The 23,522-nt window shown below is 37.9% G+C and overlaps 1 protein-coding gene across 2 annotated transcripts in view; it reads right to left on the bottom strand.

Moving 5' to 3' along the window:
• spock3 (SPARC (osteonectin), cwcv and kazal like domains proteoglycan 3) overlaps window positions 1-23,522 on the bottom strand; it is a gene marked incomplete at its 5' end in the record, with an annotated part of 34,695 nt that overhangs the window by 5,718 nt on the left and 5,455 nt on the right. For both annotated transcript variants that reach the window (XM_079617053.1, XM_079617052.1), the window contains 4 exons: window positions 10,495-10,594; window positions 10,783-10,888; window positions 13,727-13,835; window positions 17,976-18,015. In XM_079617053.1, coding sequence (XP_079473179.1) covers window positions 10,495-10,594; window positions 10,783-10,888; window positions 13,727-13,835; window positions 17,976-18,015 — 355 coding nt within the window. The remainder of the gene's footprint in view (window positions 1-10,494; window positions 10,595-10,782; window positions 10,889-13,726; window positions 13,836-17,975; window positions 18,016-23,522) is intronic.

Raw genomic sequence — 23,522 nt, 5'->3', positions numbered from 1 at the left:
GTGAGTGCGTTACACCGTGCCTACACCAAACGTGTGCCGGCAGATGCGATACAATAAAAGCATATAGAATCTAATATAATCAGCTTTCTACATCCGCTGTCTATACTGGATGCGGCGCAATGTGACTCGACAAATCACAGACAGCAAAATAATGCCCCATTTTATTTCAAAAGTACTGCTACGTTCACGGCACGCTACTTCTGACATGAAGAACAAATAGATTTGCAATGGTCACTTTGTTGCATCCAGTGTAGACAGCCTCAAGCTGTCGTGCAGCGTGACAACTGTTGCGTCCGGTAAAGGCACAGTGTTATACCGGCTTTTGGTAGCCAGATGTGGCAGCGCTACTGCAACACGCATTTTTTTTTTTTTTTTTTTTACCTTTATTTTACCAGGGAAGAAAATCACATTGAGATTACAATTTCTTTTACAAGTGAGCCCTGGCCAAGAAGGCAGCACATAGAGGATACACTTTAACAGACAACAAACAACAAAAGACATGGATGCACAGAAGTATTAAAATACACAGAAAATCACTATCTAAAACAATCACAAACATGATGATACATTTGATTTAGATAAGACTTGAATTCAATATGTGAAATAAAAACCTCCAGTTTTAGCTGGTTTTGCAACTCATTCCATGAAGTTGGAGCACTGTAACTTGCAACTCATTCCATGAAGTTGGAGCACTGTAACTAAAAGCAGTTTTGCCAAACTCTGTTTTAATTTGTGGAACATCATATAGTATGTATCTACTTGATCTTAGCTTGTATTCAGATCTACTAGGTGTTAAGAGTGTAGTTAAATATAAAGGAGTATGTCCAGTTATTGATTTATACACAAAGATCATCCAATGTTTTAACCTTCTTGTGTTAAGTGAGGACCAACCGACCAATTCATATAATACACAGTGATGAACAGAGTACTTTGTATGCGTTATAAATCTCAATGCTGAATGATACACAGAATCCAATGATTTCAACAAGGTCTTTGTGGAGTGTCTATAAAACACGTCTCCAATCTCCATAGTCTAAAACCGGCAAAAACGTAGCTTCAACCAGCTTTTTCTTGGCTTTCTGTGAAAAGCAGGAACTGTTTCTGAAGTAAAAACCCAGCTTTAATTTCAATTTAGTGACTAACTGTTTAATATGCAAATTAAAAGACATGTTTTCCTCTAATATAAAACCCAGATATTTATATGAGCAAACTAATTCTATTGGCCTGCCCTGTAGTGTGCGGAGTTGAGGCAAGGAAGGTCCAGGCTTACGGGTTCTATTAAAAAAAACATATATTTTGTTTTCTTATCATTTAAAACTAAACTTAATGCCTGTAGATTAAGCTGGATATTTTCAAATGCTTCTTGTAGCCTTAAAATTGTCTCAGCAGGTGATTTTGCAGAACAATAAATAATAGTATCATCAGCATACAAATGCATTTTTGCATTAATCACATTTTCACTAATGTTATTAATATATACTGTAAACAGCAAAGGCCCCAAAATAGAGCCCTGCGGTACTCCAGAGTTCACAGTAAGTTTCTCAGACATACAGTCATTTAAAAGTACACGTTGACATCTGTTATTTAAGTAGCTACTGACCCAACCTATAGCAGCATCAGAGAGGCCAATGCAAGCCAACCGTGATAATAAGATAGCATGATTGACTGTATCAAAGGCTTTTGTTAAATCAATAAATAACGCAGCACATGATTTATGATCATCTAAAGCACTGATTATGTCATTAAGTACTTTCATAGTAGCAGTGGTAGTACTATGTTTTTTTCTGAAGCCAGACTGAAAAACTGATAAAATACTATTACTAACCAGGAATTGTTTTAATTGTTCACTGACGATAGATTCCAACATCTTAGCTATCACTGATAATTTAGAGATTGGACGATTTAGGACAGATTTACGAATATCCAGTTTTTCCAACGCCATTAAAACTTCATAACTCATAATAGGCGTAAAATTTAATCTAGTACTATAGTCTTCCCTTGATTGACATATGTTCAAATTATTTTGATCAGACAATCCACTGAATATAGCTCCAGCTGATACAAAATGCTTGTTAAAGCATTGCTGCCGATAAGTAGCAGAGTTTCTTTTCAGAATGTGTGGTGTGTTGGGGAGACTTAATAGATTACCGGTATGTAAAAATGAACAACTGTGAATGTTCAGTTTACATGCAACACATTTCTACTACAATAATAAATGTACTGTGTAAATGTGTAATTTACCTAGTGTTGAAATATATATCTAAAAATCTCAGTGTGATACATAAGAGAATTCAGCTATAGACAAAACTGACAGTCTTGTATAGTATAGATAGGCATTGGCCAATTTAATGCCACAATAGGCCCCTATGCACAGCTTCACTACTTCCTGAACTTAAGCAGGGACCTTTGTTTCCTGTCTGCCAGGATTGGCCAAACTGATTAATCCAGGTGTGTCTGATTATTGTTGTTGGTCAGACACACCTGGATTAATCAGTTTGGCCAATCCTGGCAGACAGGAAACAAAGGTCCCTGCTTAAGTTCAGGAAGTAGTGAAGCTGTGCATAGGGCCTATAACTAGGGTTTGAAGCTTGAATTTAAATGTTGTGTGTGAGTTACTACATTTTGCAGACATGCAATAGAATGTTCCAGATGTTCCAGCATACAGTTGTGACAATTGCACAAGTCTGATGAAAAAAAACTGTAAAGTATACACGTCTAGCTTTACAGATCACAGGTAAACTTGAGTAGTGTTTTCATTAAAGGATAAGTTCACTTAAAAAAAAAAAATGTTTAAAAGATAATTTACTCAACCCCATGTCATCCAAGATGTCCATGTCTTTCTTTCTTCAGTCGAAAAGAAATTAAGGTTTTTGAGGAAAACATTCCAGGATCACCTTTCCAACGTGATGACGTAATACGTGGCGCATCTCAGAGTACAAGACGGCCATTTGCGGTTAAAAAGTATATAATTTTTTATTTTAATTTAGAAAATGACCGATCGTTTCGCTAGATAAGACCCTTATTTCTCGGCTGGGATCGTGTAGAGCATTTGAAGCTGCATTGAGACCTATGATTGAGACTGACATTTGGACCTTCAAACCGTTGGTTGCCATTGATGTCCATTATATTGAGAAAAATCCTGGAATGTTTTCCTCAAAAACCTTAATTTCTTTTCGACTGAAGAAAGAAAGACATGGACATCTTGGATGACATGGGGGTGAGTCAATTATCAGCAAAATTTTCTTTGAAAGTGAACTAATCTTTTAAGAATAGATAAAATGTCCAGGTTCATTGCTGGTTATTAAGGCTCATCAATGAACTGGAGAAAGACCCAACAGCTCTCTCATCTTTGTGCCCTTAAGGAAGATACTTAAGTCCAGTTAAGAGAACAATCCCTGCTATTATTGTCCTTTAGCCAGTACATACTGTCTGGTGACACTGCAGGCTATAAAACACAATATATTGGATAACATCAGCAATATTGTGCCTGCTGGTGAGATTTGTACTTATCCAATGTATAAATAATTTCCAATTTACTTGATTGTATTTTCTGCATCCAATGTATTTTGCTTTGATGTGTTCATTAGATTTAATAGTCTGTGTATATTGTTCGGGGATGGTTTGGGGCATTTGATAAATCTAGTTTTGTTGCAAGTAATTAATGAGCGTAACTGATTGAATTCTTGTAGCTAATGCTTCAAAAATCTGTGTTGATTGTTCATAAGATGCAGTACTGGAAGGATGGAATGGCTAAAGCTTTGCATTCAGAAGCAGTTGCCAGGGGTTTTATTCACGTTATCTTATTTTGGATTAAATGTTTCTAGAATTCCGCAGAGACACACATCGGGCGGTGTTATGTTTTCTTTCTTCTTTCTTTTTTTTGCTTGTTTAATTTGCTGTGGATAATTATGTCTGGGACAAATAGTAGGGATGCAACGGTATACAAAAATGACGAACCAGTACGTCCTTTTTCAAAGTCACAGTTCGTTCGGTATGTTTTCGATACAAATAATTTGCATGCAAATTTAAACATATATTTTAGTCAGAATTATTATGCTCACATTCTATTGGGCTCTGTCTGAAGTTTAACAGAGACTCGCTTGCTGTCAAGACGAGCCTTTATGCAAAAAGGAAATACTTGCATGACTTTCTAGCATTTATCGATAGGGACGTAAACCATAAGTTGGCACTAAATATACTTTATGGTGCTTAATACTGTATAATGCACGTCTCAAGTTTAGTATTACTTGGATCATGTACTTTTCCTACAGAAACTCACACTGTGTCCTCTATTATTTTTCAGATGCATTTACAACAAAGTATACCTATATTAATGGTATTGTTCCATTCTACTGTATATCAGTTACGTTCCACACACAGAGAAGTTCCAAACATGTAGTGGTTAAAACAAAACATGCATGCCAAACCACAATACCCATACCAAAAGTGTGCAGAAAGCTACATGCAGTAGCTGGGATCTGGACGGGCCCCCAACTGCATTGGCACATCAACTGCCTCGAGTTGCTAGCAGTACACCTGGCTCTGAGACGCCTCAAAACGCCGCTGCTCGGCAAGCATGTGCTGGTCCGTACAGACAACACTGCAACGGTTGCGTACATAAGCCATCAAGGTGGTCTATGCTCCCCCCTCGCATGTCGCAATCTCCGCCCGCAATCTCCTGAGATTGCGACATGCGAGGGGGGAGCATAGACCACCTTGATGGTTGCCCGCAATCTCCTCCTATGGAGTCAGAAGCTTCTGAGGTCGCCTTGTGTCACTTATATCCCCAGCCTGCTCAATCGTGCCGCCGACCAGCTCTCACGACAGCCTGTAGCCTCGGAAGAGTGGAGAATCCATCCCCAGGTGGTCCAGCTGATTTGGGACGATTTCGGGGCTGCACAGATACAGATGTTTGGCTCTCCAGACTCGTCTCATTGCCAGTTTTTTTACTCCCTGACCTAGGGGACCCTTGGGACGGATGCACTGGCACACAGCTGGCCCTGGGGCCTCCGCAAGTATGCGTTTCACCCAGTGAGCCTTCTCGCACAGACACTGTGCAAAGTCAGGGAGGAAGAGGAGCAGGTCTTGCTAGTTGCCCCTTTTTGGCCAAACCGGACCTGGTTCCCCGAACTGATGCTCCTCTCGACAGCCCCTCCCTGGACCATTCCTCTCAGGGAGGACCTCCTCTCTCAGAGATGGGGCAGCGGAGGTTTTAGGTGATCTACCACAAACTGTCGTAGACACCATCACTTCCGCGAGAGCACCCTCTACGAGGCATGCTTACACCCTGAAGTCGAACTTGTTCGTTGAGTGGTGTTCTTCTCACAAAGAAGACCCCCGAAGGTGTTCGATCGATACTGTGCTTTCCTTCCTGCAAGATGGGTTGGAGCGAGGGGTGTCTTCCTCCACCCTCAAAGTGTATGTTGCCTCTATTGCTGCACATTACAAAGCAGTTGATGGGAGACCCGTTGGGAAACACAGGTTCCTGAGTGACACGAGGAGACTGAATCCACTCATACACTCGTATGCATTGGTGGAACCTGTGCTAGGCTGGGTCCCATATGTTGTGATCCCTATGGCGATCCCATATGTGTATTCTTCCACGGTACGGTTCCCTGCGGCAAGCCTGTGTCTTTCCCTTGGCAGAGCTCCCTCTGTCGTCTCTGACTGGTGTTGTCTCCCCCTGCTATAGGCCGGAGCCACCTCAGAGACATTCCATATGTTGAACTGCCCGGAAACGCCCAGTCCATATGTGTAACCTCCACATGATACCTCCCTACGGGCAGGATGTGGCTTCCGCAGCATCTCCCTTTCCACCGAAAGGGCACGCTTTCCCAGTGTTATCCAAGTCTGTCTGACTGGGTCATGCGGAACAGCAGAGAAGGGAATGAGATGCTGTGTCAGAATGTTGATGCTATGGGAACGCTCCTGATTGCGTATTTAAGCACATGGGAAATCACTCCAATCGGCGAAACGTCATCCCGTGAAAAGCTCAAGCTTAGAACAAAATCAATTGAGATATTGGCGTGTACTTTGAATCCAGGCTGTAAAACCTAATAAATGTGTACCGAGAAGGCCCAGCCTGCCGCATCACAAACCTCTTGAAGAGAAACCCCTGACAACAAAGCCTACTTGTAGAATAGGCTGTTACGACTAGAAGCGAAAAAAGACCACGCGCTTAATAAGCCACAGAAATAGCCTCAACAAACCATTTGCTTATCCTTTGCTTTGACGTTGAGGAACCACATCTGGGTGAGACAAAGCATACCATCAACTGGTCAGTTTGATTCCACAGGGCAGAGCAAGGGACGTAACAATCAAGTGCCCTAACTGGGCAAAGCATGTTAAGCTTCTCTTAAGCTTAAGTTTCTGTTTGGTACGCTGTTTGGAAAGGAGCGGGGGCTAAAGGCCTGCAGACAATAGAGTGTGTTACATTGGTAGTGGTGCACATAATTCGGTCTAGGGTGAAGAAAAGATTTCACCGTGCCGGGAGCAAACTCTGGGCAGGAGGTGACAGACAGGGCCTTGAGAGTCAGGAATTTCTCTGAGACTGACCGAATAGGCACAAAGAGTGCCATAGACAGTCAACAATGGCCAAATACCAGGCCTGAAACTCTTGCATGACTTGCAGTCCTCGGCCGCATAGCACCAAATAGGAAACAAGATACCAATGATTCACTGCCCAAAAGTGTGTGGTAAGCAGCAATGGCCACCATGTAAACCTTTATAGTGGAGAGGGTTAAACCAATGATCACCAACTGAAGGAACTCCAGCACTGAACCAACTGGGCAGTTAATTGGGTCCAACTGGTGTTCTCTGCACCCTAAAGCGAAGGGTCTCCACTTACCGTTTCCTCATGGAAGGAGCTCTAGAGTTCAGAATGCTCTCAACATACTCAGTTGAGGGACCAGGATTCAAGAGTTGGTCCTCCTCAGGGACCAAACTCACAGTTTCCATATTTACGGCCGGAGATGATAGATTGTGCCCCCTGGCTGGGACAGAAGATCCGTCCTGATGCGAATCTCCCACAGAGAGCCATTCAGGAAAGACATCAGGTCCAAGAACCCTACTTGGATCAGCCAGAAAGAGGCCAGGCGGGAAAAAGCACCACCTTAGCTGCCATGGAAGGGCAGAAAGCACAGGTTTCCTTGGTAGCACAGAGACAAATCTGTGGCCCAGCGTAAATCTTTCACAGCGTCCAGGCCCACTCCCTCACCTTCATCCAAGTCCCTAAGCAGGTTGGCCTGGTATGCCTGCAGTATTGCCATTGTGTGCAGACGATGTAGACTCACGGGAGAGATGGCTTGCAGGCATCTCTTCAATCCTGGGTATCACCCCATACCCTTGTTTATTCAACCTCATGATAGATGAATAGTTAGACACTAAAAGGCAAAAGACACAGGCAGAAAACAGTTTACTCCTGGATTTCTCACCTCAGTGTGGAGAACGTGGCCCCAGGCCATCCAGTCGATATTTAACGGCTTGAGTTACAACCTCGTCATAAGCAGAAGAGAGAGTTGGCAAATCCTCAAACTTCCCTGCCTCAGAGCTGGATAAAGTCAACATTGGGACTTCACTCGGACCGGAAGACACTGCAGAGCGTGCTTTCAGATCTGGAATGAAAGCGCTGGAACCAGCTGATGATAGCTGAGAAAGGGACGGGCCCGAATTAGCTTCTCCACTAATTCCATTTGCAACCCCTATGACCTGAACCACGACGGACACGTACCTGGCCACTCTCCTCGAAGAGGGCCAGGTGGGAGCGGAGCGTCCTTTACAGCAGACGTTTGCAGTGAACATATTCAGCTCCCTGTGCAGCATGCTCCTAAGCAGAGCACAGACAGATCGTGAGTGTCCCCTCCAGTAATATGCAACGCAAGCAGGGAGACACACAGTCTAAACCGATGCTTATTTGCCATACTAATTTCCTAAAAGACAAACAACACAATATAGACAGACAGATTCACACAGAGCGCTTGCTGAAGGCACATAAGCTGACAATGTTTGGTCCAGGTATCCTTTATAGTTCCTGTGGTACACCGTCATGTTTCAGGGGATGAGTTTGCAGTAATTTTATACGTGCTTCAGATGCAATTACACATAAGCGTTCCCATAGCGTCAACATTCTGACGTAGCGCTGAGTTTCCTCGAAAGGGAAATAGTAATATTGTGAAATATTATTGCAATTTAAAGGCATTTAAAGACATATTATGCCCCTTTTTACAAGATATAATATAAATATATGGTGTCCCCAGAAATGTCAGCTCAAAATACCCCCAGATCATTTATTATAGCTTGTCAAATGTGCCCCTTTTTGGGTATTGGCAAAAATGCACTGTTTTTGTGTGTGTCCCTTTAAAAATTAGATTTTCATGATATGTCCCATTAAAATAACGTAGAACAAATAATATATTTTTATATATTTTAAAATGTAATTTATTCCTGTGATGGCAAAGCTGCTATTTAATTTGCTGATGTGGTGCTTAAGAAACATTTCATATTATCAATGTTGAAAACAGTTGTGCCACCTGATATTTTTGTGGAAATTGTGATTTTTTTTTTTCTCAGGATAGATACTTTTATGAACAATTTTTTTAAAAAGAACAGCATTTATTTAAAATAGAAATCTTGTCACTTTTGGTCAGTTTAATATGTCTTTGCTGAACAAAAGCATTAATTTCTCGTTGACCCCAAACTTTTGAATAATAGTGTAAAAAATAAGAGATTTGGTTTTGCTGATTTTTGGCTACTGGAAAAACAACAACATTCTCACCCCTTCAAAAAAACGATGTGACTTCAGTTTTATGATCTTAAGTTTAGTTTGCATTGATTTGAGCTGTGAGTTATCATTGACAATCCTTTGATGGCGAAGGTGATTGAATTTTCTCTAGCCTGAAGCAGAGCAGCTGAAGATAAGACTTATGTTCATTGGGATAATGATGAAAGCAAACATTACCGTGCTGTCTTTCTCACACGTACATGCATAAACACACTGACAGAAACAATCTGGAACAGCAAACATTTAATAAGTTCCTAAGGGATTCAGCTTTGAGAATCTTCACAAAAATAAGACTAGTTTGGTGTATTGAAATCTCTTTGCTGCTCTCCTTGCAACTGAAAACAAGCCAAGTACCCACCCTAGAGGGTACACATCCCTTTCCACAGCTGCAGAGATGAAATATTGGTTTTATATATAGAATAATTTGGTTCATCCAGTAATGACAGGAAATTTATCATTACCATTTATGTGGGCTTAAGGGAGATAAACACATACATAATCGCATACTGCCATACTATTCTTACTATGTAGTATGCACTGTATATTGTGTACAGTGTACAAATTGTAAGTAAAGAATACATGGATGACCTACTAAAATTAGCTAAAATATGCAGTATACAACAAATATGGAATACTGTACATTTTCTAGTGTGACAAAATGCACCAGAAGTAATAGCAGCTGTGATTTTTATTATTCATCAGACTGGTAAAACTGTAAATTTTTACACATCATTGGATTTCCAAGCTGATAACTTGACACCACTCACTGAAATAAGCAATCAACGTAATGAGATCATGTGACCATAATGTAGCAAATGGGTCAATGACAATGTCCGGATCTATTAAATTATTCAAAAATGTAATTCATGCATACAAAGACTTGAAATACACCTTGTCTATGAAAAGCATGTTTTTAATTTCTACATAAAAATGGTTTTGGTGGGCATAAAATTAAAAAATGTAACAGTGACACAACTGTCCTGATGTCATAATAAAAACAGTTTTTACTTTTTAATGACAAGGCAATTAGTTCAGGTTGTAAAATGTCATGCGGTGTAACTCCCTAAAAACATAGAAAACTGATAAATGTTCAAAAGAACAGCATTTATTTGAAATAGATAGTTTAAAATGTCTTTACTGTCACTTTTGATCAATTAAATGCATTCTTCCTGAATAAAAGTATTAATTTCTTTTTAAAAAGTCTCACTAAACTTATTAATCTTTTGAAGGGAAGTGTATATTTAAACTTTTATAAGTTGTGTACACTCTTATGCATTTAAGGTTTGAGGGTAAAATGTTATTGCTGTTAACACCACATGTTTTTTTAGTGTCATTAAATTAAACATTTTCTTTAAAATGTTCTTCGAAATGAACATGAATGTAAAATATACTTCTAAGAACTTTGCATGTGTTTTAAACTACACGTAGAAACTTTTAAAAACATTTATTGTGGACATTCTTATTAGTCATTGACCTGTAAGTTTATCATATCCATAATTCATATAAAATGCAATAATCTACAGCAGGAAAGGGCAACTTTGGTCCTGAAGGGCCACTGTCCGGCAACTCTGATAAAAACTCCCCTGCCTGTAGCTTTATGTCAGTCTGTGTATGCAATAATCAGTGCACATATTCCATTCCACACAAAGGCATTGTTTGTGTGCAAGTATTTATAGGCCTAATAAAAATGAACTGCATCGATAAAGTGCATGTACCTTTCTTCTCTGCTGTATTTCCTGAAAGGCAGGGACACTGTCCTGGACACTTCACAGAAATCTGCTTCCCAGAGATGCAAGCTTGATATTCTAGTTTACACTACAACACACACAAACACAGACACACACACAAAGCTTAGATTAGATAAGTACATTGTTGATCGAGGATTAATCTCTTGGTTGAATACCTCCGTGACACAGCATTATGAAAAGCAATTCAGACAGTACAACACATACAGAAACACGCACACCGTGGCAGTTCTCACAAACAGGCAGCGTGTGTGTTACCTTGGTGGAGTAAGTGTGCCCATCTGTTCCACAAACAGGTGCAGGGTGCACAACTGGACATCTTTTGCATTTCAGCAGTGGTGAGTTCAAATTCATGTCCTTTAAACTGCAGACAGAAAGAGAGGTTGCTCTTCAAACACAAACAATGAAGAAGCCAAACAATATTGCAGAAATGCAGCCTTTTTTTCATCTGTCTTCTTCCTACTGTCATCTACTGCACTGGTTTGCTTACCTAGTTTAACATGGCAAATCCAGTAGCAACCCAATACAGTGCAAAAAAGCAAACAAAAATGTGCCTAAAATCAATTGAAATGTATTTACTTAGAACCAATACAACATTATATGGCAGAGTGAATTTGAAAACTGACAATTTTGCTTCTAAAAAATTATCTTTGATGGTTTCAAATAAACACTATGGTCATTCTGGTCAACACAATCATATTCATCTCACTTTAAGTGAATATTTTCATGATTTATTGTCCCTTGTATAGTTTTGTTCATGGGTTTTGAAGATGAGGTGTTAAGAACCTCTACATGTTGGAATCTGCCTATATGAATAAGAAGGAATTGTTGGGTTGACAGCAAACTGATTTTTAAATTTGATTCCAGAGCCGTATGCCAAATCAGAATGATTCAATCTTTACATAATTTGATTTAATCAACAACAATTTTTGATCCAGTACTTTATTAAAATGCATTTATAGGATTCTTTGATTTGTCTAACTTCTACCAAGTAACAAATTCATTTGCGTCTAATAGTTTTGTTGGCCGCTACTGCCGGCCAGTTACACACTGCACGACTTGATCGATCACTGATACCCATGAGATATTTAGCATGCTAAATATTTGGACCATGTTGTGGACCATGGAATCAAACATGTGGAGAACCACTGCTCTAACGTTACCTTTAACTAGATATATGAAGGATTTTCTTCTCTTTTTACAAGTTTGATATTTTTATTTAATCGTTTAGCTCTACACAATTATATGATAAGATGCATTTTATGATGTGAGATTTGTTTTTCCCACCTGCCCATAACCCTATATAACATATCTGTGACCCCTTTTTGGGTTGGGATCTACCAGTTGAGAATCCATTGTTGTTTTTCCCCATACTTCTGTTATGTATTTTTCTCTCTTTCTGTTGATTTCTGTGATACTTCTTTTCAATATCCATCTTTGTCTGTTTCATTGGACCATTAAAATACAACAACATTTGTTTTATGCTATCACCCCCAATTCACTAAATGATTAGTTTCAGAACAACAATCACTGTTTGCAAAAATCCAGGTCAGTCTGTGCCATATTTTCACCTCTGCCAAACACACACACACACACACACACACACACACACACACACACACACACACACACACACACACACACACACACACACACACACATTCTCTCTCTTTCTCAGAACAACTAATTCCCAGACTTTGGCTGGCAAGTTTGCCCAGTTAGTTCCAGGATAGGTTGACTGGGTAAGAACATAGGACAGCCCTTGTTTCCTCTCAAAAGCTTTTTTGACATACTTAACATCTAATGTGCAGGAAAATGTAGCATGTAAACTCAAAATAAAAAAAATATTCCAAATAATTCCAAAATGCTACCGCAATGTTAACTTACTGACATACTCCATAACAAAATCAATTGCAGTTGTGACCCAAAAATATTAGCACATTTCTTTTTCTAAATAAAACATCCTATGTGATCCACATATGTATTTGTTTAGTTTGCAGTGGACCTGGCTTGGAAAAAATATGGAATTATTACAAACTGAAAGCTTGACCATATTATTGGCATCATTGATTTAATATTTGGTGGAACAGCTATTGAACAGTTCCAAAGCCTCTAATGATATTCAGTGAATTTGTTAACAGTTTCTTCAAAACTGCTGTTTTCCGATTTCTACAATGGTATTCAGTAGAAATTAATTCTGGACTCACTGCTTTCCCACTCAGGTTTCCCACTATTTTAACACGTTAACACATGGTCTAAAGCGCAGGGTGCAAGTGCAGTTAGGGCCTGTCCGAGTCCACTTTTGCTAGTTTTACGATGGGAAAATGGTCTAAAAGGCTTGTCCCTATTCTCTTAATGATGAGTAATGGGTGTGTTTTGGGCTTTATGTGCAATAAACCTATCAGAGTCTCATCTTCCATTCCCTTTAAATGCCAGTTGCGCTCGCACCATGGCGGATTCGCTATTTACATGATGCAATTTGATAGTGGAAAGACAGAGAGCGCAAACGGATCTGCTCATGCGCGAGGTAAAAGTGCACAAGCAGACCATCTATGGGACAAGCCGGATTCATTCCACCATATCTTTATGTACACAATAATATATCTTTTACATTGTAATCCTTTTATTTTTAATATTTGGCATGTTTGTGTGCTGCTGTGCATCCTTGTGTGTTTAATAAGCAGAGTACGCACGTTGTGGACCCGCCTATAGGGGCGCATTACTAACGTGCTCTTTAAATAACAAAAAAAATATTGCGCAATTGACTTTAGACCAGGTTTCAGTTAGTCAATGGCGCAGTCTATTTCAATTGCCTCAAAATAGCAACGCGCCAACAATGCGCGTTGACCAGCAATCAGACCAGCACCATTTGCTATTTAAACAACGTGGCACAGGACGTGAAAATGATAACTGCGTCGGACTGAAACTAGCAAACAACACTTGCGTCGTGCTTGGCGCTGCATTGCGCCGGTTGTAAGATAGGGCCCTCAGTGTTTTGTTTTCAACCCTTCCTGGGTGTTTGGTGAACTGTTGATCTTCAACCGAGACGCAGCTTTCTAATGCTCCAAAATGTGTATGTAATTCAAGATGTCATACACAGATCAAAGCATGGCAGCAAGTGTGCCAATCTTTTTGTCCATGCCTTTACACTGTTTTTACTACTGTTTCGGTAATGAGCTATAACTGTGAGTCAGACGTTTACCTCATCCTGCGTTGACTAACACAGGTGGGTGTTTGGTAATCTTCTGCCACACACACTTTATGGCGGCCACATTTTATCTTGAGGCACGGATCTTTGGCAGGGTCCAGAGCTGAAACAAAAATAAACATATACATGTATATGTATACAAACAGATAAACATATTTGTCATATTTAGCTATATGATTCGCTAAGAATTAATTAACTAAGAATAAATTGTGCACACTGATGCACATGCTGTTTGCGTTATTTCAGCACCTGAGATACTAGAAATTAATTGTGTTTTGTGATGGCAAAATCTATAATAAGCCTAATCTACATGAGGTGTGTTTGTACTAAAAACAATTACATGACTTAAAGGGATAGTTCACCCAAAAATTTCAATTCTGTCATCATTTACTCACCCTCAAGTTGTTCTAAACCAGTAAGATTTTTTTTTCTTCTGCTGAACAAAATAAGATATTTTAAAGAATGTCAGTAACCAAACGGTTGATAGACACCATTGACTTCTATAGTATGAAATAAATACTATGGAAGTCAATGGGGTCCATCAACTGTTTGGTTACTGACATTCTTCAAAATATCTTCTTTTGTGTTCAGCAGAAAAAAGAAATTGAAAAGCCTGTCATAATTTATTTACCCTCATGTTGTTCCAATCCAAACCTATCAAACTTATGTTCATCTTTCAAACACAACGTAAGATATTTTTAATGAAATCTGAGATTTCTGTCTCTTCATTAAAAGTCCTTTGCATCTAAACTTTGACGCTTCAAAATGTTCATAAATACATTGTAAAAGTAATCCATATGAATCACGGTTTAATCCAAGTCTTCTGAAAATGAATGATCGCTTTTGATAAAGCATGATTTCATTTATATTCACAAATGAAACACTGATCAACACACATACTGTACATAGAGCACATCAAATATGGTAAATGAAAGCTCAAACATGCTTGCTTGAGGTACAAGTAACAATGAGGTTTGTACTCGCGTGTGATGCAAGCACATTTCAACTTCCACCAGAACAAATGAGGTATAAACCCATGACAGCAAATTTCTGTTTAAGTAAATAATCCATCGTGTCATCGCATTCATGATCAGACATACCACTGTATAATGCACATATATTTCATGTGATTTAATATGTGCGCATATGTGCATGTTCACGTTTGGACATGCTCGCTCTGGTCTGGATATGAACTGTGATCCATGCTGAGTTCACTCATCCATGCTGTAAACAGTGTGTTAATTCATCGCGGTGTTCAGCGCAGAACACGCTCTAATACTCGTTCTCTGTGTACATCTAAAATGCTTTCTACAGACATATTTTCCTTGTGTTGGTAGGTAGCCAAATGCACATGAGGGAATGCAAAGAACAAACTCTTAAGACCATGTCTCTGAAAGACAACAGCGCTGAGTTGAACAGACGACAGAGATTGATGAACAGACCTGAAACAGCCTTTTGTGACATTTGAATTCTAACAAGTTTCTTCTTGTTAATAATGCACACAAAGCCGCTTCATAAAGTTACGAGCCGCTCTGAGACGCAGACAACTTTGTTTTTACTAGGCGCATGTGCGCTATACTATAAAACATTAGGAGATTAGGATAAATTGAGTTTTCTATTTGATGTTGGTACAGTATATCGTGCAGCCCTAGACTAACTGTTTTGTGTGTGTGTGTGTGTGTGTGTGTGTGTGTGTGTGTGTGTCATTTACTGAAACGCAAATTTAGCTGCAAACAAGTGACTTTGCGTGACCCACCTTTTCCCACTCTGCGACCCACAGTTTGAAAACCCTCTACAGTAGGGGTTAATTCTCAACTCTACAGGATGTCATTTGTCTTTGACGCTTGAAAAAAATTCAACAGATGGACTGAAATCTCTCTGGTTTAATTAAAAATGTCTTAATTTGTTTTTCGAAGATTAACTTATGGGTTTAGAATGACACGAGGATGAGCAATTCTCTTTTTTGAGTGAGCTAGACTTTAAGGGTGAACTAGACTTTAAGAGCTACATTTGCACATTTAGCACCTGGTTAAGCTGGATTGGTGGAGGTTAGTAAACAATGCGCAGGTTTTTGCACTGAATTACAGCATGCAAAAGTGGCGTAACTCTTTAGTGGATTTGCCCACTGAACAGATGCCCTTGACTTCTTAACTAAAACCCCTTAACTCCAAAAATCAGTAGAATCAGTTGTTCTTAACAAAAATGTATCTCAGATGCAGCATTAAAACAAAAATACATGAAAGAAACACACAGTTGCAGATATATATATAGGCTAAGTATGATCTGTCTGATTTCACTGTGTGTGTAAATAAGGATTCTATTTCTATTATAGCCTTAAAATGGGGCTGAAGCTAATGCTCTGAGATGAAAAGAAAGAAAGAGAGAGAGAGAGAGAGAGAGAAAGAAGAAGAAAGAGTAGAAAAGGAGAGAGAGAAAGAAAAAAGACTACTAATGCCATTAAGTGCCTTTATAGTCCTTAGAGGCTCACGCACATGCACAGAGGAAGACAATATCTCACAAACATTCTCATCCTTTACCTGCCCCTCTTCAAAGCACAAACACACACACACACACACAACCACACTTCGAACGCTCTCTGACCTCACATGGTAAGAGCCTTAGTCAAATCCTGCACAGGCTTTAGGGCTTATCCAATTGCAATCTCCTCAGCACACTCTGAGTCCATTGTCCGTGGGTGTGTGTGTGAGTTTGTGTGTGTTACAAAATTTGTGATTGATTTGTGCATCATCATGTCTGAGTATGATTAGAATCCATTTTAAATTGCTCTACTTGCTCTTTTTGACTCACTCAATGCTCTATCAATAGTCATTTGCATAAATATCAAACTCGGGATGAATATTCAAGGGGCTTCTAATGACTTTCGAATATGCATAATCTCGTAAGATTTACTGCACACTGAGAGCTTGATGTGATAGAGAGTCTTAAAAAGCAGTTTTCTCATTTTCTCAGACGGATGTAGCGTGATGATATGGGTATTAGGCCACAGCATGTGACTGTGAATTCACACAACATATATGCCTGATTAACATCCACTCAACATATGGCTCAAAGGAGAAGAGATACAGATCTTTCCATTTCCAATGACCTCAATGAAATGAGTAGCTTATAACATAAAAAAATCATTATTAAGGTAATTCTTCTGCCATTTCTACTAATAATAAAATGGGGGAAAAAAAGAAAAAAGTTGTGATGTTGAGATTTCATGGCTTATTATGTTCTTATCCCTACACCATAGGACAGTTGAATATTTTATACAGATTATTGACAGGTGTTTGTTATTTCTGAAATAAGTTTAAAAATACTTAATTAAAGAGCCGTAGCAAAAAAAAAATATATATATATTATATATATTTAATAAATAATTTTATCAATTATATTTCATAGACAGTGAAAAAAAAAAAATATATATATATATATATTTTTTTTTTTTTTTTTTTTTTTTTTTTTGAAGGAAGTCTCTCATGCTTACAAGGGCAGGGCTGCATGTATTTGATAAAAAATTCTGTCAAAATGGTAATATTGTGAATTAATATTACATTTTTAAATAACTATTTTTATATATTTTAATATGTACAATGTTGTAATTTATTCCAGTAATGTGATTTTAATACTGTACAATCTTTTCATTCTATCTCCTAACCCTAAAACTAACCCTTACAGAAAGCATTTAGCATTTTTACATTTTCAAAAAAACGTTTGGTACACATTAGTTATGAACTGTTTTCCTCATGTGGGGACCAAAATTTTGTCCCCACAATGTCAATTATTTTTTAGGTTTTACTATCGAAGGGAATACCTGGACCACACACACACACAAAGAACCTTGTTACTCCAATAACTGCTAAGAAATAGCGTGGGTTTGGGTGATGCTTTCAAACGAATTGCATTTTAGGCTGTTTAATCAGTGATGTTAGAAATACTTGTGCACACAAGCATTTTAAGACCAAAAACTTATCTTGAGATAATGTATGAGATACAGTAAGTGCAATAACTGACTTTGGACTTTTGCATTTTTAAAATGTATTAATAATGAACACTCCCTAAACCTTCACTGTTTAAACAATAGTCAGACTTTGGTTAAGCAGTTGTTGCTGAGTCTGTCTGGTCAGGAGAAATAATTGTGCTACTAAAAACACACTTTAGCTTTAGAGTTTTCTTTGATTTTAAACTTTGAACACAAGAAAAACACAATGTTGTTGCTATTTTTGGTTGACAGTCCTACCTTGATCGAATGGTTTTCCTGGGCTCCATGTTCCTGGTTCCTAAAACAGAAGTTGATAAACAGAATTAATCAACAGTCTGCATTTGTTTTCTTTTCTAAAATTCTATATGTTACTGTACATAAAGTAATCTTTTCTCTTTGAACTATGCAAGTACATATTTTTATATTGCCTTGCTTGTAGTTACACATTCAGCTCAACATGTACTTATGTAAGCAGTTACATTCAATGCACGTTGCACATATTATCATGCAACTACAGCACATAACGTAAACTTGGAAGGATTTCCTTGCAGACAAACAGGCAGATTAGCAAGACTCTGTTTCAATGGAAAAACAAAGGCACAATCATACAAACCTCCACCTCCTGATTGTAGAGGAAGCATTGTGGAGAAAACAAATAAACATTAGACAGAACATTAAACACTGATCACTTCAACATAACAACACAAAATGGATGCCATAAACAACAGAATATGCCATAAACAGAAATAATAATGAAATGCATATGTATGACTTGGCATTGTGCCTGTTTATACTGGACTGTTTGTTGCCTGTCACATTCAGTAATTGGTCTGCACTTGTATTCATGCTTAATAAAGTTAATACGTCAGTTTCCATCATAGGTACACTGAAGACTGATAGCACCAAATGGTTACACACACACACACACACACACACGCACGCACGCACACACACACACACACACACACACACACGGAAATGGATATGACATGGCAACTGTCTGGTCCTTTTGCAATTAAACATTTTTGACGACTGCCATATCTCTCTCTCCTTTCTCTAAGTGTGTGTTTGCGTGTGTGGCATGCAAATGCATCTTGGGATAAACAACACCACATGAAATCCATTACAGCGTCTCCGTTGGTCATTCATAATATCCTTTCCCTTCTTTCCCGCTCACAAAGAACTTTATATCTCTCAGCCTCACTGTGTGTAAACACTTTCATTGTTCTTTTCCTTCTTGTTTGTGCTTCTATTTCAGCAGCTAAATACAGTTGCCACCCAATCTACACCTAGATCTCTCTTGATTTTGTGCAGTTGTTTTTCTGTCTGTCTTTCGTTTCATACAGATTATTATATTCTTCTAAGACCTACATAGAGAATGTGAGGGAGAACAGGATCGAAATAGAATAGCCTCCTTTATGCTGCAAGCATCCTTTATATGAAAGTCATGTGATAGCATGACTGTGTGAAAGAACGGGTCAGCTGCAGTCCTCTTTGCTTGCTTGTACGGCTGATGCTTTAAACACGAACAATCACATACTTAGAAAGGAAAGTGACGCAAAATTTTAAAAATGAAAGAATGCAATCCAAAAAAAATATTGTTTTTTTGTTGTTGTTTTTTTTTTTTGCTTGTTCAATGTAGACATTGGAAATTTTATATAAAAAAAAGAATGGCATCTGTCCCTGTTGTTTATATAATTTAGTACTAAATAAAAAGTATTATTTCATTTTGTATGGCAGAAAAAAAAGCAACAAAAAGCCCCAAAAATATATGCAGTAATATTACTAAATAATTAGGTCATATTTCTGATACTGTGTTGAAGTAGAGTTTGATTCCTGCTCAGTTCTAATTAATCCTTGCCTATATGAAATAAATTCAATTAAATGAGGCAATTACATGAATTTAACTCACCAACAATTTAAGTGCAAACAATTAAAATTGTATATGTTTATTTACAGGTACTTAAAGCTCAGTAGGAAACCGCTTACTGAATAAAGTAAATATTTATTGCATATAATCCTGAAATGAACAGCATTTCAACTGTCTACATGTTACTGTTTAAATTTTCCCTGGCCTGGGTAAGTGTTTCATTCCCTTCTGGTGAATGTATATGAATTGTGTGTGTGTGTGTGTGTGTGTGTGTGTGTGTGTGTGTGTGTGTGTGTGTGTGTGTGTGTGTGTGTGTGTGTGTGTGTGTGTGTGTGTGTGTGTGTGTGTGTGTGTGTGTGTGTGTGTGTGTGTGTGTGTGTGTGTGATGCATGCTCCATTAAGCTATCGAGCCTTTCTACAGCTCTGATATTGAGAGTAATCTGTGCTCCTCCATTGTCTGCTGCTTCACATCTCTCACGATCAAGAGCAGGAACAGCCTCCAAACCATAGTAAACATCTGCTCTGAAATCACTGGAGTGGGTTTACGAAGTCTAGACACTATGAAGAGCAGACCAGGAGAAGAGGCCCATTAAAGATGATAGCTCTGAGCTGTTATAGTGATGCCCTTATAACACCACCAGACTACTTCTTAGCTGCTAACAATTTGACTATTTAGGCAAGATTCAGATTGCAGATATTATTTACTGTCTGCTGTTTATAGCGTGATAGTTATATCTTTTTATTAATTTTATTCATGATTGTGTATACTATGTTGTATTGTACATATAATATATTGTGTTGAATATGTATATGTTGTTATTCCACTTACATTATTGTGTACTTCCCATATCGCATTTCATTGTGCATAACAACACAGTATTTGTAAGATATTTTATTATATTTCTCTTTATTCTCAGAATAGTGAGGGTGTTAATCCCAATACAACAGGGTTAACTGCATTCCATTACAGTTAAAACCTTTCTAAAAAGTAGGCATTATTAATACTATCTGATTTTAAAATAGTAACTTTTGAATAATGAAAAATGATAACCTTAATTGTGCTGAATGTACAATTTTGTTCACTTCGTACAACACTTCTATCATTGTTTTAATAATCTTTTGTAGTGCTTATTACAGTACAGTACTTATTTTTATGTGTTGACACACTTAAACTGATAATCAAATTCAAGTACTTGTTATTTAATATGTTTGTTATTCAATATTATAGTTACAAGTTCATATATTTCAAATGTCCTAAACTGCAACTTCATCATAATTATACATGTGTAATTAAACATATATTTAACTGCATGACATACAAGTCAATAGAAATTACGTTAAAGATCATTTAGTTTACCATTAATGCTTGTTAGTATATTCAGCAGTACACATGAACCATATTTCAAAGAAATATTAAATTACCGTAAATATAAAGATGTGCTTAAATCCCAAGAGAGTAAAAAGCATTCTAAAGTTCAGCTAATTGCATTTAATATAAATTTAAAACAATACATTTGAATTTAATTGCAATTAACATGCAATTAAGTGTCTGAAAAACATTACGTTCAGTTCGCAATTACGTTTTTTTTTTTAGTACCGGTACATTATTTCCAAAATAAAAACTCCTTTTAAAAGTATGCTAAAGTGTAGGCTAGTTCTTCTCACAAGGAAAGAAATGTAGTACTATCATGACTGAAATATATAAGCAGCACATTTTAAATAACAATTAGCAGTTGGTACTGGAAGATTTTAAAGTAACACTCCCATCTCAGCATATTGAATTCCCATTAAATCTCCTGTATTCACCTGTAACCCAGAGTCTGTTTGCCTGATCTTCCCTGTGCCAAAACTAAATTACTTTTCGGGAATTTATAAAGTCACGTTATATTTTATTGTAAATGCATCTAAATCTATAGTGAATAGCCTAATTATAGTGTGCAATACCATTGCTTCATTGGTTTCATTTAAATATAGGCCTACTCGCTGTCACCACAGATCCAACGCTTCAAACACACATACACAAACAGATTACCTGAGCACAATAAATCATGTTTAGTTCCACTATAATCACTTTAAGGGCCTTTCTCCGCATACAGAGGGATTTCCTTGGGTATTATCAGAAGGCTTTCAAGCATATGTTAAATGAATAACTAATAAAGAAACAGCACAACAACATTAATCTGTTAATACTAAGAGACGTACAACGCATATTGAGCATATATCAATATTTAGTGTGTGTGTGTGTGTGTGTGTGAGAGAGAGAGAGGGCGGCCAGCATGACAGCAAGGCGGCTGTTCTCTCATGCAGAAAGTGCCGGAAGCGTCTCACCCTTCTGACATCATTCATTCTTTATGACTCTCTGCCCCCCCGCTCTCTGTCCAGTCTTTAACCACATACGCATTCACAAGGGAACCACAAACAGGCACATGCAACCATACAGATGCAGCAGAAGCTACATACAATCAGAACAGAATCAGTCCATGCCACTCTAACACCAGATGCAATAGGCCTACTTGATATGAGCGATAAAAGCGAACTCTTCAGGGGCTTTCAAGCTGACAGCAATTTACAGTGACAAAGCGGCCTGAAGTCATTAATGTTTAAAGAGAGTTGACGATTTCCGGCAAGATGAGTGACAGCGACTGTTGCCAATGCTTTATGCAAATGAGAACCGATTTGAGCGACTCCCATTGGGGCTGCAGACTGTGATCACTGCTCAGTTGAAGCTAATTTGAAATTGCAGCACACTTCCAAGGAGGCCGCAAGTAGGTTTAAATATATTAATAAATATATATAACAAGCATTAAAATAAACTAAAAAACAAGATGTAAATTATATAATATTTCTTATTTTAATTTGTCTCCTCAAAAACTGCAAGGAGGTTAATGCGGTCTTGGAGTACCTGTAAATATCCTAAAATTTGTGTAAAAAGTATATAATGAGAATACCCCCCCCCCCCCCCCCCCCCCCCACACACACACACACACACACACACACACACCCCTAGTTATTTCAAGCTATTTTATTGAGTAGAAATCATAGAAAAGTGCTATAAAAATCATGTAATCATGTTTTTAAGATTTCTACAGGTCTCTATCTATCTAGCTACATGTATCTAGCATCTTTTGTTATAGTTTGTCACTACAAAGCTACTATTTTAAAAACGACTCTCATGCTACAAAAAAAATAGGCTAGCTAATATATTATTATACCTAAAATCAATGTCATAGAGAGATTTAATCAGTGTGAACAGCATTACATTTTAAATCTGATATTTTCGTCCTGCTTTGTTGGGCTGCATAACTCCGCCCACCATAAAATGTCCTTATTACTCTACATAACTTTATATTAAACATCAAATATCTTCTGACTGGCTGTAATTGTGTCATGCCACACAACAGTTAGCTTCATGATTAGTATCAGCTGTGTTATATTTTGTTGAGGGAGATCACTCAGACACAAGTTTGCCTGTGTTTGTGTGTCCACATAGATTGTCCTAAGGGCTATTTTCATAAACATGGCATAATTCCTCCTCTCTCTCTCTCCATTAGCTCAAGGCCTGGAGCAGACTGCCAACCTCCATTCCATTAAGAGGACAAAGAAAAGAGGGTGAATGAGAGAACAGAGTGATATGCACAGAGACAAAGCTGCAAGGATGAAAGGGAGAAAGAAAGAGATACAGTTCAGAGTACAGAGTATGAATTAGTTATCTTCAATTAATCTATATTCTTTGGCACGATCTCTCCATATGTTAGTAATGGAGTTTATGAAACCATAGTGGAATTCAGAGTTAGGAGCACTACCGCATGGATGAACAATGCACAAATGTCCAAAAACCAAACACGGTCATTTGACCTTAGTGTAATATCTGTAAATTACATTTTCATTCTCTGTGGTATTGTATTGTCATTTCGCAATAATATTGGTAATGTCTT

The sequence above is a fragment of the Phoxinus phoxinus genome (assembly GCF_949152265.1).
Source record: "Phoxinus phoxinus genome assembly, chromosome: 6".
Classification (NCBI taxonomy): Eukaryota; Metazoa; Chordata; class Actinopteri; order Cypriniformes; family Leuciscidae; genus Phoxinus; species Phoxinus phoxinus.
The sequence above is the reverse complement of the archived record's forward strand: the minus strand, read 5'-3'. Positions and strand labels throughout refer to the sequence as shown.